Here is a 16,856-nt window from a genome sequence, read left to right on the forward strand (position 1 = left end):
TTAATTTAGCCTTGGGTGACCACTGAGAGGGCCCTGTCCTCTGATAATAAAATATAACCCTAAATTCTAACTGATGCATCTTACGCATAAGTAAAACCTCCAATTCCTCTGATCTAGAGTCCTGGGTATCTGTGCAACCACACCCTGGTCAAGACCTACACTGAAGCCTTTCCTGTGAAAAATGGGAGTAAGTACTCTGCCTAGCAGTGGGGTGAGAAGAAGGCCAGGTTTTGATTATGGGTATCCAAGCATACATCACCTCCCACCTCCAAGACTGCTGTATTACATGCCATCATGACCAACTAGTACTGTCTGTGAAGGGTCTGTGTAGTAATCTCACTGTGATATTCTATTTAGAGGGCCCCTACAAGGGTAGCCAACATCTACCCGTCAGCCACATGGCCATAGGCTTTAAAGCACGTGCCTATATGTACAGTCAGTCAGAATTTGATTTACAGTGTACAACTTACATGTACTTACAACTTGCAACTTACATGCAAAACAACTTACATGTACTCATTTCAGGTGATCAAACACAATTCAGTTGTGCCTCTTTGCTTTACGACTCTTTAGTTATGGTAATTTCCAAATGCATTCATACCATGCCAAAACCTATTTTAGCCATGATAAATTTTCCCTCTGCACAAACTAAGATGTCTGATGTACATGTGAGGAACACACTCAGGTGCCATCATTTGTCACAGCTATGCTGAAGTAGCTATGGTAATGTTCATGAGCTGAGGAACTGTCCATACAGAATATAAACATAGTCACCTTAATATAACATGTTATACTTAACTATACCAAGAGTGAACCAGGTGACAGAAGTAACCAGTGTATGCACATGATTTCTATTTTGCAAGTTGCTGATCTATAAACATTTCCAGTAGACTTTAATGCAACTACATCCTATAAAGACAGGTCCAACAGAAAGCCTTATAACTGGACCAGATCAGAGAACTTGGAGATCCACAAAACAAACACACAAAAATACACTACTGGCCCATACATTTTTAGCTAGAGAAGACTGAATAAATGAACTATGCTGATGCTAATGTTGAGCCTATGAAATGATAAAAGATAAAATAAAATTCAAGCCAAACTTGGCATTGTGATTGGAGGCTACATATAAAATAGAGGTTCAAATCATGTAGAGAGAGATCCAGGGAGAGCTAAACCTGAGCGCAGGCTCCATTGCTAAGATGGAATAGTCCTGATGTAGCAAGAAACCTTTATTTGCCTGCCCCTCCCCTCCTCAATACCCCTCCATATGGCAAAAAGCCCCTTTTGTAGTATTTTCCCCCTTTTGGGGATGCTTTCTCTTTTCTACTTTTTCTTCCTTCCTCCCTCTTCTTCTTTTGATTATATTATTATTATTTTTATAGAATATAAGGTGTACTTGTAATAAAATATAGTTTGTAGATGCTTTTATGGGTATAAAATAGTATTCTGCATCAATATGCCCCTCCCCCCCTTGTATTTGGCCTATTTCTTGTATGTGACATGGCATTTCACCCTTTTATGTTTTATATTCTGTGCTTTTTAACTTTGTAACAAATGTACTTCAAGTTTAAAAGTAAGTTGTACAATGTAAGCAAGGGTGAGAATCAAACTGCAGCTTCTCTGTATGCAGCGAGTCCCTGAATGAATCTTGGTTGATTGCATAACACAGTAGCTAGACAGGATAACAGACAAACAAGTGGCAATTAACACCTACCAAACCACAGACTAAGGAGAGGAAAGGATCAATACAGAGCCAGGAACTCCCTGAAACTTCACTGTTAAAGGTACAAAAGCCCTGGTTTGAACTAATCACAGCAGTGAATTAATCAAATTTTATCAATGGACTTCCAAGACTGCACGTACCTGTGGACGTGACCCTTGGGGCTGACAGATGCCATCCAGCAACCACCAAGGGGGACGTCCCACAAGGTCAGTTACCCCTGGACTGGGTAAGCCCGAAAATTGGGGAGTCACCAAAGTCTGCCAGAGAGGGATAAAAGGTAGTGAAGAATGACCCCCTATGGCGCCCTCTCTGACCTGACCAGCACCCTGCCTGCCCAGCCAGAAGGACCAGCCGGTGACCACCTTCTGAAGCAACATCACACTGAAAGAAGCCTCAGCTGGCCATCAACAACGGACTCCAACCCTTGGGGATAGGTATATCTTGACATCGGTGCTTAGTGTTCATAGCTAGCTGCTGTGAGTGTGTGTGCATGAATGTGTGTGTTTGAGGGGATCAGCCCCAAGGTTTATGATCTGACTTCTGCATCCGTCTAATAAACTAGAATTTTATGATGACCCTGTGAGCTGGTCCTTTGTAGCCAACACTGACATATGCACGAGACATTGGGAGACACTGATCAATCTGCTCTTAGTATGGAGTGACAAGGCTTTCTAAGAGTTTGGCTCCGCTCACTCTAGAAAGCTGATAAATATGTCCCTGCCACCAATTCTTTTCTATTTTATTCCATTAAAACTGTTGGGTGGAATTCTGCATTAGCCCCAATTACAATAATTCCACCTGAAACAGAGTAGGGACTCTTTCCAATCTAAACACTTATAAAAGGATTTAGGGCTAAAAATATTTTTGATGGAGTTTTGCTAATATTCCTTTTTTTTTTTTTTAAATCCTCCAAGCTAGTCTTGAAATCAGCAATGGGAGTATAAAGCTAGTTCTTTTGTCACTTGGCTTACTTGAGTGCACCCCTTACTTTTTTGTGTACCCCTTGTAGAAATAGATCCCCCCTGGTTTTGATCTGTGTTAAAGATTACTATTATTGTTATTTATTCACATTAAAATATTTCTAATCACCCTAACTGAGATCCATCCAGGCACTGTACAAACATACAGTGAGAAATCTCTGCCCTTAAGAATTTATAGTCCAAATGGGTAAGGGCAGTCAGAAGGCAGAAGAGGAAGGTAGTTGAAATGCTTTGCTCAAGCTGAAATGGTTGGACTATAGTAGAGTCAGTTCCATGCATCTCTGCATTCCCAGACCAGTTCCTTGTCTACTACATCATATGAACTGTCAAATGTATACTATTCACAGGATAGTAAATGCATTGTAAAGGCAGATTACGTAAGAGTTCCATGTGTGATATGCTGGGGGACTAGGAAAATAATATTTTGACTAGAACTAGAATTATAGTTCTGTCTGGTGCTTTAAAAAGAATGCTATAGTAGGATTATGTAAATGTATGCATTTGTATTTTTAGGTTTTATTATGTAGAAACTAACATATGTAGTCTTTTCTTGTAAGCATTTCTCTAATATATGTGCCTATAACTGACTATTGAAAACAGATCCCTAAATAGAAAATGAAGGGGTTAGCTGTTATAATCTTTTAGCAATTTGTTATTTTGTGGCTGGCATATATTTTGGCAATATCAAGGTTGGCTGGAGTGACAGTGAATGATGAAAGATTTTAGAGAAGCTGGGAAATGGCTGAATTCCTTTATTTCCAGACTTTTCACATTCTTTCAAGGCACAGAATATTTGTATAGAGTATAGTACTGTTTTATGGGCATTTGCTGGACTCTGCTAAACTAAATTTTCAACAAAGAGTTAACAAAGAGTTATTGAGTTCTTTATATCTTTGCTATTTTTCAACAAACCCCAAAGGTTAAAGAAGGTTCGAGTGGGGGTGTCTGAAAGAGAAGAGCGCTGAGAAACCTTAATGCAGCTCAACAATGTGGGGTTTCTCTCTAATGGATGAAGTCACAACAAGAAGAAAGAGGGGACCTTGGTGGAATATGGGAGTACTGGATGGATAGTAGCAGGTAACACAAAAAGAGAAAAAGGGGATTTTAGCTGCAACAAAAAAATGCTTTGCTCTTTAGGGCTAGGGACAGACATTACACATAAACCAGTTTAAGTGATCAGAAATTGGTTTAAACCTGTAACAGAACAGATGTTCAGTGCACGTAAACCAGTTTGAAAATGGCTGAAACCAGTTTGAGATAAACCTGGTTGAATGTAGTATCAGACTTAACTGATTTAGGTCAAACCAGTTTATGCAATGTCTGTCCCAGACCCCTTACTGATTTAAGATAAACCAGACTCCCCCAGCATCCCGGCATGCTCTCTGGGTTGAGTGGGGCTCTCTGCTCCACAGCTGAGCTGGAGCCTCCCCTCTGCTCCCTGGCCAGAGCTCCAGCAGAGACTGTGGCTGTTCCCCCTCACAACTCCCTGCTAAGCAGGAATTCCCCCCTCCCCTCTGCCTTGTGGAGAGATGTCTGTGTATTAGCTAACAGACCACATGCTGGCTACGGTCCGTGCTGAGTCAACAGGTAGAATCAACAGGAAGCTAGTATTGTCCCTCTGTTGTTTTCTTAATTGGGTGATAAACACTGTTATCAATTCCCTGCTGGGCTAATCAGAGTGTCCTGCCAGGGCCTGGCCATGCCCCGCTCAGCACACTGCTGCTGAAGGGAAGGGAGAGCTGCTGTAGCACCTCCCAGCTTCTAGCTTGAGACACTGCTGGCATGTGCCTGCATGTCTGAGATGTCTGTGCAGTTACGAAGTGATGTAGCCTAGCCAAGTTAGACTAACCTGCAAAGATTGAATCAATTCAGGCTTTATGAATGTCTGTCCCTAGCCTAGAAGTTTGTTGTTTTAGCCCCATTAGATCCTGCTTCCCACTTTTTACTTGTCCCTGCCTCCCTTCAGTGATCCTGCCCTCATAACCAGCTCCATGCCATTCTGGTCACATGTGCATTCTTCCTCTTAAGATTGAGGACAGAGGTTCTCAATTTTGTTAGACTCAAGGCACCTCTCAAAAAGTGCCAGCTCTTTGTTTTCACTTTTAAAATATTTTGACTATAGAAAAATAATACAGCAGTTTTTCTGTTGCAAAGAACTCTGAAAGGCCACAACTATGGATTTCTATTTGAAATCTCTGGGTTTATATTGTAAATCATATTTATAAACCTAACAGTTTTTAAACCTAACATTGTGTGGGTACCCCATGGCACCCTTGAAAAGATCTCAAGGTAACCCAGAGTATCATTGCACCCTGGTTGGCAATCACTGTTTTAGGAGAACAATGCCTTGACCTATTCATAAGCTCTAGTCCCTGTCCTTCCTTATACATCTCACCATGCTTCTCCTTCAACTGCTCCGTGACTGCTTCCCTGTCAGCCTTTCATCCTCTGCTTCTGGCTCAGCCCAGATGTAGCCTGGAGACACCAGCAGGTCATTTTATATTTAGTAAGGATGATCTGTGTGCACATCTCTACTAGGGCTGTGCGAAGCTTCACTCCCTGATTTGATTTGGCCTGATTCAGTGGCTGAATCTCCAAATCCAAATTGAATCAGGAGACCCTTTAATCTCTCTGAATCAATTTGGAGTGATTCAGGAAGATTCAGTGATTCAGATATAGACACAGCTTTAAATGTTTTTTCTACATACCTCAAGGCACCAGGCGGTTCATGAACGCTGAGATGGTGGGGTGGATGGAGTGTCCTACAGGAGCATGGTGGGCTCTCCAGCATGCTTGGCAGCAGACCTGGAAGTGGACCAGAAGCACTTCCGGTCCACTTCTGGATCTGCCAGGGAGCACAGTGGGCCCCACCCCTGCATCCCCCCCAGCTCGGCTACTGGTGCCTCCTGGGTCCGGGAGACGGAGGGGGGGAGAGGGGGGGCAGCGTGCTCAGTAGCAGACACAGAAGTGGACCAGAAGTACTTCTGGTCCTCTTCCAGGTTCACTGCCAAGTGCACAGGAGTCCCCCCCCCCCCCCCCCATGCTCCTGTGGGATGCTCCTCCCAACCCAGCATCCCAGCATTCGTGGCCCATGCCTGGTACCTCAAGGTATGTAGAAAAAACTTTTAAAACAGTGTCTATGTCCGAATTGTTGATTCCCTGAATCAGCATTGAATCTTCAGATTTGGATTTGGCCGAATCGAATCAGGGACAGTGATCCGAATCAACTAATCAAATTACTGTCCCTGATTTGGGCTGATTCCAAATTAGAATCGAATATAGCCCATTTCACACATCCCTAATTTCCATCAGATCCCAAGCAGTAGTTGAGGTAACCAGAGAGGACAGAACAGTAAAGAAACAAAGTATGGAGTCCTACTAAACACAACTCTGTGCAGAGCATTTTTCTACTCTGGCCCCATGGTACTAAAGAGTCTTCCAGGCTGAAAAAAAAAAAAGAAAAGAAAAAGAGCAATGGGGTAAAGAAGGGGTTTTTCAGCTTAGAGCAACAGCTTTCAATGTATAGCCCCTAGTATGAGTAAGAGTCAATTTCCCCATTCCTTCGTGGGCTGTGTCCAGACATGAAGGCACATATGGTTCGTGGCACTGCAAACCAATTTGTGGTGCCACAAACCGTACATCCGGAATGTTAAAATGTGCCTCACACTACAAATTTGCAGTGTCGGGGCAAAATTTGATACTGGGATTCCTGGTAGTAAAAAAAAAAAAGCCAAGAAAAAACGTGGCATGGCACAGTGTGTGCTGGAATAAACAGAGGCTTGGTCCTCCAGGAAGATGCTCTAGCTGCCAGCCTAAGCATCTCTATTATTTTATTTGTGCCCTGGCTGCTTCAGCAGGGAAAGGGCAGTTTGCCCAAAGTGGGACAATTTGTCCCTCACCAAAGCACACATGCAGGCAAATTTGTGCCACTACTATTGTGCCTCTGCAAGTGCATGTCCCTACACATCTGGATATGACCATGATGTGGCCAATAGGAGTAAATCCACTCTAAACTTGGTGCTGACCAAAGGGGAGGATGTGATAGGCGACCTGAAGATCAGAGGTATTCTGCGCAACAGTGATCATGATTTGATTAGATTCACCATCCACCAAAAGGCTGGGAATACTACCAGCAGAACAGAAGTTCTAGACTTCAGAAGGGCAGGCCTTGGTAAACTCAGCAGCCTAGTCAGAATGGCCCTAAACAACCAGCAACTGGACAATTTGGGAGCTCAGGAATGGTGGTGTTTCCTTAAGGAGGCAATTCTCACTGGTCAAAAAGAGGCCATCCCCATGCGGTCAAAGAGAGGGAAACGGGCCAAGACACCTGCCTGGCTCAACAGGGACATTAGGGAACTTCTCAAAAAGAAAAAAGAAGCATACATGCAATAGAAAAGCAGTTTAGCATCCAGAGAAGAGTACACCTATATGGCCAGGGTCTGCAGACATGAGGCAAAGAAAGCTCAGGCATCCATGGAAATCAAGCTAGCAACCGAAATTAGAGATAACAAAAAGTCCTTCTGTAGGTACATAGGGAACAAGAAAAAATTTTGGGCATGGAGGGGAAGTCCATAGTTGATCTCCGCGAAAAAGCAGAGCTCCTTAATAGTTACTTCACATCAGTATTCCTGAACCCAGGTGCAAACTTGTCACCTGTCCAGAGGCCCAGAAAATATGACAATGACAGCAGTCCACATAAAATCAGTCCCAAACAGGTGAAGGTACTCTTAAAACATTTGGAGGTTTTCAAGTTGGCTGGGCCAGATGACCTGCATCTGAGAGTGCTGAAAGAACTGGCCAAATTGATAGCAGTGCCTCTGGCAAGGCTGTTTGAGCAGTTGTGAAACTCAGGAGTGGTCCCTAATAACTGGAAGAAGGCTAATGTGGTACCCATCTTTAAGAAAGGGAAGAGGGACAACCCTGCTAACTACAGACTGGTCAGAATACTTCGGTCCAGGGAAAAAGCTTTGAAAAAATTGTCAAGGAGGCCATCAACCACAAGCTCACAACTGGTGGGGTACTGAGAAACAACCAGCATAGCTTTGTCAAGGGGGGGTCATGCCTAATAAACCTGATATCCTTTTATGACCAGGTAACTAACCAGCTGGATGTGGGACAGGAGGTGGACATCATCTACCTAGACTTCAGCAAGGCCTTTGATAATGTTTCCCATGGAATTCTCAACCAAGTTGAAGGGTACAAGCCTAGACCAGGCTACAGTGAGGTGGGTTGGCAACTGGCTCAGTGGCTGATTCCAGCGAATTGTAGTTGTTGGGATGGCCTCGTTCTGGAGGGCTGTCTCCAGTGGTATCCCCCAGGGATCTTTAACATCTTTATCAGTGATCTGGATGAGGGAGTGGAAAGAGCAATGATTAAGTCTGCAGATGACACCAAGCTGTAGGGTCATGCGGGCACATCTGAGTGTAGGGCAAGGATCCAAGATGACCTTGACAGGCTGGTCCTATGGGCTGAACGCAATCAGATGAGGTTCAATAGAGACAGGTGCCAGGTCCTTCATCTGGGTAGGAAGAACCTTCACCATATCTATACGATGGGTGGTGGTCCACTGGCTGGCACTGCATCCAAAAGGGACCTGGGGGTGACAATTGACCAGAGGATGAATATGAGCCATTAGTGGGATGAAGTCGCCAACGGAGCAAATAGAACTCTGGCGTGCATCAGCTAATGTGTTGCCAATAGATCCAGAGAGGTGCTCCTCCCCCTCTATTCGGTGTTAGTGAGGCCATAGCTGGAGTACTGTGTCCAATTCTGGGCACTGCATTTCAAGAAGGATGTGGATAAGCTCGAAAGGGTGTATAGGAAGAGCCATCCACATGATCAAAGGCCTGGGGGGGTAGGCCCTATGAGGAGAGACTTCGGAATCTGGGTTTGTTCAGTCTGATTAAAGAAGACTGAGGGGTGACTTGATAGCCACCTACAAGTATGTCAGGGGTGAACATCTAGGGGAGCAACTCTCTAGAAAGGCACCCCTTAGGAGGACAAGATCCAATGGGCACAAGCTAGTCAAGGAAAAGTTTAGACTAGATATAAGGAAAAACTTCTTTTCCGTAAGAGTAAATAGAAACTGGAACACACTCCCAGCAGAGGTGGTGCAGTCACCATCCCTGGCAGTGTTCAAGATGAGGCTGGACAAGCACCTCATCGAGCTCGTTTGAGCTCAAATACCTCTTGGCCATGGCAGGGGACCAGACTTGATCTTACAGGTCCCTTCTATTCTATGATCCCATGATTCTAAGTCTGTTCCTGAGAGCTCCCCAAACCTGTATTGTTCTTCTTTATATCCCCACTTTGATACTTTTCTATAATATTAGTTCCATGCTGACTCCTGTGAGGGAGTGTGGACAGTCCAATTCAAATTCTTTACATTATACATCTTTGTAAAGCCCCTTCAAGAAATGCTAGAGCCACCTGTCCTTGGAAAGGTCAGCAAAGGTTACTCTTTGTTGGCCAAGTCATCTCAGGACAAAAACATGATACAGAGAAGGAAAGGTCAACAGAAAAGTAATTTACAATGCAGCAGGCGCGCTTACGTGAGACATATACTGTGCAGTAAATGTCTCAGCATCTACATGTGCGCTCCTATTAGGGTGCACAATATTAATAAACTCCAGAGCAGGGCAGTACTTGTACCCTGCTGTTGAGTTTTTTCATGTGCAGCAGCACATGTGTAGATGCTTGTTGGTTAGCCCCACATTGAAGCTCCCTTGTGCCCCAGCCAGTCCTTCCACAGCACATGGATCCAGGAGGAGCAGCCCTGGGCTGGCAGGCTGACCCCCGGGCCCCACTGCCAGCCAGGGCGGCTCTGACCAGGCTCCATATGCTGCACATGAATAAACTCTGGAGCTGATCGCTATGGAGTTAATTGCTCCCAGACCCACCCAGCAAGAACAAAATCTGAACACCACTGAAATCAGTGGCAAAAGTACCATTGGTTTTAGTGGGGCTGGGATTGTTGTTCCCCCCCTGCCCATTATATTTTTGATGTTTTCCCAAATGTCTAAGTAAAATTCTACTCTGGGTTGAGTAGTATGTATAATTTATGGTGGTTTATTTTCTTCTGGAGAAAGCTGGGCAGGACTAAAATTAATATTGGGTTTGAAGGGAAAATTAACTATAACTATGGAACTAGTATTACCATCTCATAGTTGTTACAAAGTATGTGCAATTATTTAACTGTGAAAAGCCATGAGGACTAAGGACCTGATGGTTATTTGATTTAGAGCCCCTTGATACTAGTCTGTTTAGGTGAGCTTACAGTCTGAAGGGGTGCTAGTACAATTTAAGAATCAAGCTCTAAATAGTGCAAAATGCACCACAGAGCCTTCTGAACTTAATTTTTTAAAAAAAAGCTTAATGGAGCAAGGAACCCACATAGGTGACACTTTGTTAAAAAGCAAGGGATTAAACATCCAGTCAGACATAGTACAACCTGTATTTTGAAATGAATTTAGTGTGAAACCACAGTGAAACTAAAACAAATGCAGGGACAACTGAGACAAGGTGTATAACTGACAATCCAGAGCTAATTGGAAATGGTAATTCGTGTTTCTCAGAATCCATGTTTGTAAAGGTGGAGTTTGGGTTTTTTTGGGGGGAGGGGGTTGATTTGGCTTCCTTTTTAAGTGAAAAAAAGCAAAATTGCATAAGCCAGCTTTTCCTCAGTTTCTTTGGTGCCTTTGCTAAGCAGGCTGCAGTTATAGAGGTGGAGAGGTTCACAGTCTTTGGAGCATAGAACCATACTCTAGAAAAGTTTAAAATAACAAAAGAGGTTCTTAAAACATATAACCACATATAGAATCATATGGGATCTGCTGACAATATATGTTCAGATGTCTGCATCCTGGAAAGGACTGTACATGAAGAGGCCTCTCTCATCAGACTGGCATAAGCCGTTGTGTCTGTGGTAATACTGATTTGGTTTTGAGCTGCTATGTGTACTGACTTCTGAGGAGAAAGTTCTGCAAAATATGTGTCTCTGTTGTTGCTTTATTAGTGTTTAAAGGGGACGAACTCAAGGTTTAGAATGAGTACTGTGATACATATATCCTCAGCCGGATGACAGAGCTTCCCCTGAAGTTGACGACAGTGTTAACAGTGATCATTTCCAAGTCCAACTGAATGTCACGTGGTCCTTTCACAGGACGGGTCATCACTAGAGTAGCACTGATAGGTCCTGTTTGCTGTGAACAAAACAAAAGGAAGTAGGTGAGATTTTCAAAGATTACACATGAAGTTTATGGTGAAGCCCATGTGTAGACAAAACAAGGGGCATATGTACACAACACTTTAAAGTGGGAAAAATGCTTTTGCACCACTTTAATAGTGTGTTTGCATGCCTCAGCAGTGTATTGAGCATTAATTCCAGCTGCTGTGGGAAATTCGGCAGCGTAATGTGCCTTAAATGACTTGAGGTGCAGCGAACTAAAACTCCTCTGAGGGGCTTTAGTTTGCTGCTCCTACAGCCACGGAGTGAAGTATCGGGCTCCATGCAGCTCCATGGCTCTGCAGGAAGCCCTGCAGGCAGCCTGGCAGCAACCCGGGAATACAGGCTCCACCCAAGAAAAGCAGCAAGCCTGATCATTTTTTTCCCTCTGCCCTGGAGCCTGCTTGCCTGCCTGAGCTGCGCAGGGGCCTAGTGCTTCCCTCTGCAGCTGTGGTGCCCCCCAGGACTGCCCGAGCTGGGTGCCACCTGGGAGGGGGGGCCACCACTGCCACAGAGGGAAGTACCAGCTCCCCCCTCACAGCCCAGGGACCCCTCCGCCCACTGGCAGTTTGCCCTCCCCTCCCCACCAGAAAGGCAGGTAAGTCAGGTGTGTGTACAACATGGGGGTTTAATCAGCCCTAAATTGAAGCAATGTTTTTAAAAACCCACCGCTTCAACTTAGGGCCCCTGTTTTGTCTACATATGCCCTTAGACACCACTATCTTATGGTTATGATCCTATAATAACTTGCAACAACCTTTGGCCTTTCTACATAGCTCCTTTTGTTAATTCTGTGAGGTGGGAAGCAAGGGGGAAAAGGTAAGTATCATCATTTCTGTTTTACAGTTGGAGAAATTTGAGCACAGAGAGGTAAAGTGACTTGCTCAAAGTCATACAGCAATTCAACAGCATAGCTGGAAATTAAAGCCAGGTTTCCTGACTCCTCCTTGAGTGTCTTCTCCATCGATTTTGTGAGTTATTGGATAGAAGGCCTGCAAACTAGAATGCTGGAAATGCTGGTTTAATAAGTTGCACTATTGAAACAACATTCTAGTGCGGCAATAGGAGACACTGTGCTGCTCCCACTGCAATACACTGAATAAATTACAACACAGAGGCTAGTAAAAATTCATTTGCTGTAGTTACATTGTGCCTACATAAATATGCCCTCTGCTTTCAGTTGGGAAAAATACTTTTCATTTCCAGTCCCGAACTGTTGTAGTTTTTAAAATACTTCACCCCAGAGGTAGCTGCACTTCCAAGGTCTGTGAAATGTCAGTGTGTACCAGTTAATAACACATTATGGAATCATTGAAGATAAAAGATTCTATGGTACATCTAAATCCATCATTATTATCTGGAGAAAAGATAGAAATATGGATTTAAAGTGTTCTGACATGTTGGCTGAGTTTTTTTTCCCCTGCTTCCATTGGCTCTTAAACTTCTTGGAAGATATTTTTGGTCTGATGGTTAGAGAATATATTTGTTTAAAAAGACAATGTGAAGTAGTTTCAAGTAGGGCTGTGCGAAATTTTGCCAGCCATTTCATTTCGATACTGTTTCAACCAATTTCGAGGTCAAAACAGCAAAATCGGAACAAAGCAGAGGCCATCAAAATAGCCTTGAGTCAAACAAGACTAGTCGAAACATTTGGACCATAGGCTGGGGATGGGAAGTCAGTCCAGGTGGCCTAACTTCTCATCCCCAGTGCAAGATCCAGCAGGGGACATGAAGTCAGCCCAGCTTGCTTGACTTCCCATCCCCCACACTAGATCCCCATCCCCAGCACCAGATTACGCGGGGGTGGAAGTCAGCCCAGCTGGGCTGCTTTCCCATCCCCCACGCTAGATCACACCAGGGGCGGGAGGCAGTCCAGCTGGGCTGCTTCTCCATCCCCTGTGCTAGATCACTCGGGGGGGGGGAAGCAGGAGGCAGCCCAGCTGGGCTGCTTTCCCATCCCTCGCACTAGATCGTGCAGGAGGCAGGAGCTGCCTCCCGCCCCCCTGCGCAATCTAGCACGGGATGGGAAAGTAGCCTAGCTGGGCTGCCTTCTGCCCCGGTATGATCTAGCACTGGGGCAAACTGTCAAAACAGCATCAAAACAGCCTTTTTGTTTCAACAGAACACAATGGAACAGTTGTTTCCACTCTAAATGAAACTCCAAACTGAATGCTGTTCCATTGAACCTTCAAAACTGAAGGTGAAATGGAATCATGCCATTTCGCACAGCCCTAATTTCAAGTACCAACATTTAAAAACAAGTTTGTATTAAAGAAAGCTTTGTGGGAATAGAAAAATACTCTTTTATATTTTTCCAGTTTGAACAGGAACAGCATAGTTTATACAATGTTACAAATGTGGACCCTTTGCAGACGCTTCTAAAATATATTTTCTCTGCAGGTGACTGGGGGTCAGATTCTCAGAACTACTAGACAGATATCACCATCTCAGATCTGAAGATTGTTTTGAAAATCTGGTTCTTCTTTGGGGACTTAAATGGAGATAAGTGCTTGAAAATCTGAGGACAACGATAGGTTCTGTGGATCCACGGTGGCATTTTCAGCATCAATTTAACATCTTAATAGAGACTCACACTTACAAAGTGAAATACGCTGTACTGAAAAATAAAATTCTAGCCAGGGCATCTGGATTATCCCCTGCTATGTTCTGGAAAAGTATCACAGAACCATGAACTGGCAGTAGGATGGCCTACTGAAGACAGGTTGCATGGACTTAGGGTTAGCAGCCAACCAGACATGTAGCTGCCTGTCTCTGACAACCCAGCAGTGTCTGCCCTTCTCACCCTCATGCCCTGCAGCTGCCCTTCTTTCATTCAGTTTTCAAAACAATAAATAGGCACTGCTTGCTGGTTATGCACTAGAGACCCTGATACATTTTATGGAATGGCACATGGTGAACCTGCTGTGCTGATTCAGTGAATTAACTGCCCCTTCCGTCTCTTTTGTAAATCACTTCCCTGTAGAACCAGCATCCTTTCCAACAGTAGCCTGCTGTGATGTATTGATAGGTACATTACAGTTCACAGCTTTGGCTGTTGTGAACCACATCAGCCCCTAAGAAATATCTTGTTATGTAGGTACACAATATATATTGAAAATGCAGTTCAGCTATCAAAGAAGAATGCAGCAAACTACCAGGTAACCAGTTCTCACACTCACCCGCATGTAGAATTCTCTGCCCTCATTGCCTGATTTGATTTGGAAGATGTAATAGGCACCAGGATAGCGACTTGTTGCTTGCATCTGAAAGATGTCAGAAGGCACAGACCGTCCCGACACCATGTCCATGTCTCTATAGAGGATGGTGAATGGCTGATCTCTGCAACCAGGGTTTTCAGCAGGACACATGCAGCGACTGAGGTGGACAAAATTTATCATCAATGTTTAGTGAATCCTACAACATTTACTTCTTTATATTTTAATATAGTTGCAAAACATAGTAAGTACAGAGTTCTAAAGTGATTGCAAGTGCCAAAGCAACCTTCAGTTCTGCTGCTCACATTGAGACCTCTGCATAGCTCTACCCATCCCTACCTATATCTCTGCCTTCTTCTTCCTCCTTCTTTCTAGGATCTGACAATGTTTCTTTTCTGATTGCACTCTTTGGCACTCAAGAATTCAGATTTTCTTTCAGGCAGCTCTGATGATATGAAATAGACATGTGACTGTAAGCTGTTCGGGAACCTGTTAATTATTGGCCCATATTTATGTTATGTTACTTGTTTCATGCCACAAGTTAAATGCAGCACATCCAGAGGCAGGTCAGAGCCACAGAATCCAACCATTCCACAACTCCTGGGCTCAGAGTTCAGTTTCAAACACATCTCTAATGAAATGACCTTGAAGATGACAGTTTAAGCAGCTGCCTCCATTTTCATACATGAATCAGCCATAAAGGAGCTTACAGTTAGCCTAAAGCTGAGCAAATGTTGGACCAAAAAGTCTTTATTAATCAATAAAGGCAAATTCTACTTTAATACTGTCATGCTCTTCATGGCTAATTTACCAACAAGGCCAACCAGAAACAGAAAAGACAACTTCTTTAGCGCTAGGGACAGACATTACACATAAACCAGTTTAAATGATCTTCAGAAACTGGTTTAAACCTTTAACAGAACAGATGCACAGGAGGTGGTTCAAGCACCTACTTTGAACTCCTTCAAGAAGAATTTGGATGTTTATCTTGCTGGGATCCTATGGCCCCTGCTGAATTCCTGCCCCTGGGGTAGGGGACTGGACTCGATGATCTTCCGAGGTCTATTCCAGCCCTAATATCTATGAAATCTATTAAACCAGTTTGAGAATGGCTGAAACCAGTTTGAGATAAACCTGGTTAAATGTATTATCAGACTTAACCAATTTGGCTCAAACTGGTTTATGCAATATCTGTCCCAGACCCGTTGCTGGTTTAAGATAACATGTAACACACAACATCACAAACTCTTTAGGTTATTACATTTCCCTGAACTTTGTTAACATGAAGGCAAGGTTTCCCAGTGTTGCCTTGTGTCCTTTTAGAACATGAAGAGTGGCTACACTGCAATCTCTGAAAACCAGGAAATGCAAAGGACCCTCCTCTTCAATAAAACCTTTACTCCGACCCCTGGCACTAGGAATGGCTTGGTCAGGTGGTGCAAAAATTAACAAATTATCCAAGGAAGTGATGGCTTCTCCAACCCTTGCTCCAAATAAAGACTGAATTTCTTTCTGCAAGATGCTTTAATCACAAGTTATTTGATGGAATTCTGTAGTCTGATATGTTGAAGGCCAGATGAGATGATCTAATGGTTCCTTCTGGCCTTAAAATCTTTGAATGTGTGATATAATCAGAAATGAGAAAGGACTAAAAGAATATGCTATTGTTTACATTATATTCCACTAGTTTGAATTGCACTGAATCATTTTCTGTGATTCATCTGCATGCACCCAGCTGTGCTTAATCTGTTGCATGTTGCTGTACTGAATAGTGGACGGATTAACTGAAACAGGTTGGTAATGCTGTGATATGAAGAGAGAGGTTTGTCTGTACCTTGAGGGGTAAAGTATGGCTCATTTCATTGCTGAGCTCTGTAGGTTGTCAATAACAATGTAGAGAGGCCTTCTTGCCATGGGATTACCAGCAGCCTGGTGGTCATGTTACAGTTTTTTCCACCGCTCAGTGGAAGGAAAATGAAGATTGAGGAATCCTTTGGACAAGATAAATGGTTGATGACATTTAGCCAGTCTGGGTAATTTCCCTGGTTTAGGCTCAGTATTGATAGGCCAGATGTAGGTGACTCCTGTTTGCTACATCTGAAGAAAATTTAAATTTTGCCTTAGCAAAGAGAAGACATTAGATTTGTCCTGCTGTGCTCCCCCATGCTGCTCCAAGAGTGTTCTGTAGCCTCTGTGGGTACATTTATATGATGCAAAGCAGTGCCATGCATTTATATCCTGAGCTAGCTCTAGGTGTTCTAACTTTTAACTGGAAGCTGTACAGCCATGTTAGTGCAGTGCAGCATCTCAATTTTTTTAAACCACACCTCTCCCCAATGCTAATCAGCCTGAGCACACTGGTGCAGTAATGCAGCTATACTGCTTCCAGTCCTATGGCCAGTAGCTTGAATATCTGAGTGGGGCATTGCTTTGTGGCATCTAGGCATAACTTGTTAAAGGAGAGTGCTGGAGTGTGTGTTATTCGTGTGGTAGGCCACAACTCAGAGAGAGCAGAGTAAAGGTAATGTTCTGTATGCAGGAATATCTTACTTTTGTACTTCCTGGTGCTCAGAGATTTACATTTTGGTTACATAACTTATAATTACCTGAGTTTCATGTGTTTTGGTCCAGCTACTTCCTGCACTGTGGAGAGCAGGAGGCCAGCTCCTGCTGTAATGTAGACATTACATTTTCCTTAGTTTTTCAAAAAT

The 16,856-nt window shown here is 43.6% G+C and overlaps 1 protein-coding gene across 2 annotated transcripts in view; it reads right to left on the reverse strand.

Annotated features, from left to right (window-relative positions):
* Window positions 1-10,135: 10,135 nt before the first annotated feature.
* The window catches only part of FBLN5 (fibulin 5), an 85,069-nt gene continuing 78,348 nt past the window's right edge, over window positions 10,136-16,856 (reverse strand). For both annotated transcript variants that reach the window (XM_019481664.2, XM_006259231.4), the window contains exons 10-11: window positions 14,110-14,305; window positions 10,136-10,907 (exon numbers count right to left, since the gene is read on the reverse strand). In XM_019481664.2, the coding sequence (XP_019337209.1) occupies window positions 10,746-10,907; window positions 14,110-14,305 (358 nt within the window). In that variant the 3' untranslated portion in view covers window positions 10,136-10,745. The remainder of the gene's footprint in view (window positions 10,908-14,109; window positions 14,306-16,856) is intronic.

The sequence above is a fragment of the Alligator mississippiensis genome, chromosome 2 (genome assembly GCF_030867095.1).
Source record: "Alligator mississippiensis isolate rAllMis1 chromosome 2, rAllMis1, whole genome shotgun sequence".
Classification (NCBI taxonomy): domain Eukaryota; kingdom Metazoa; phylum Chordata; order Crocodylia; family Alligatoridae; genus Alligator; species Alligator mississippiensis.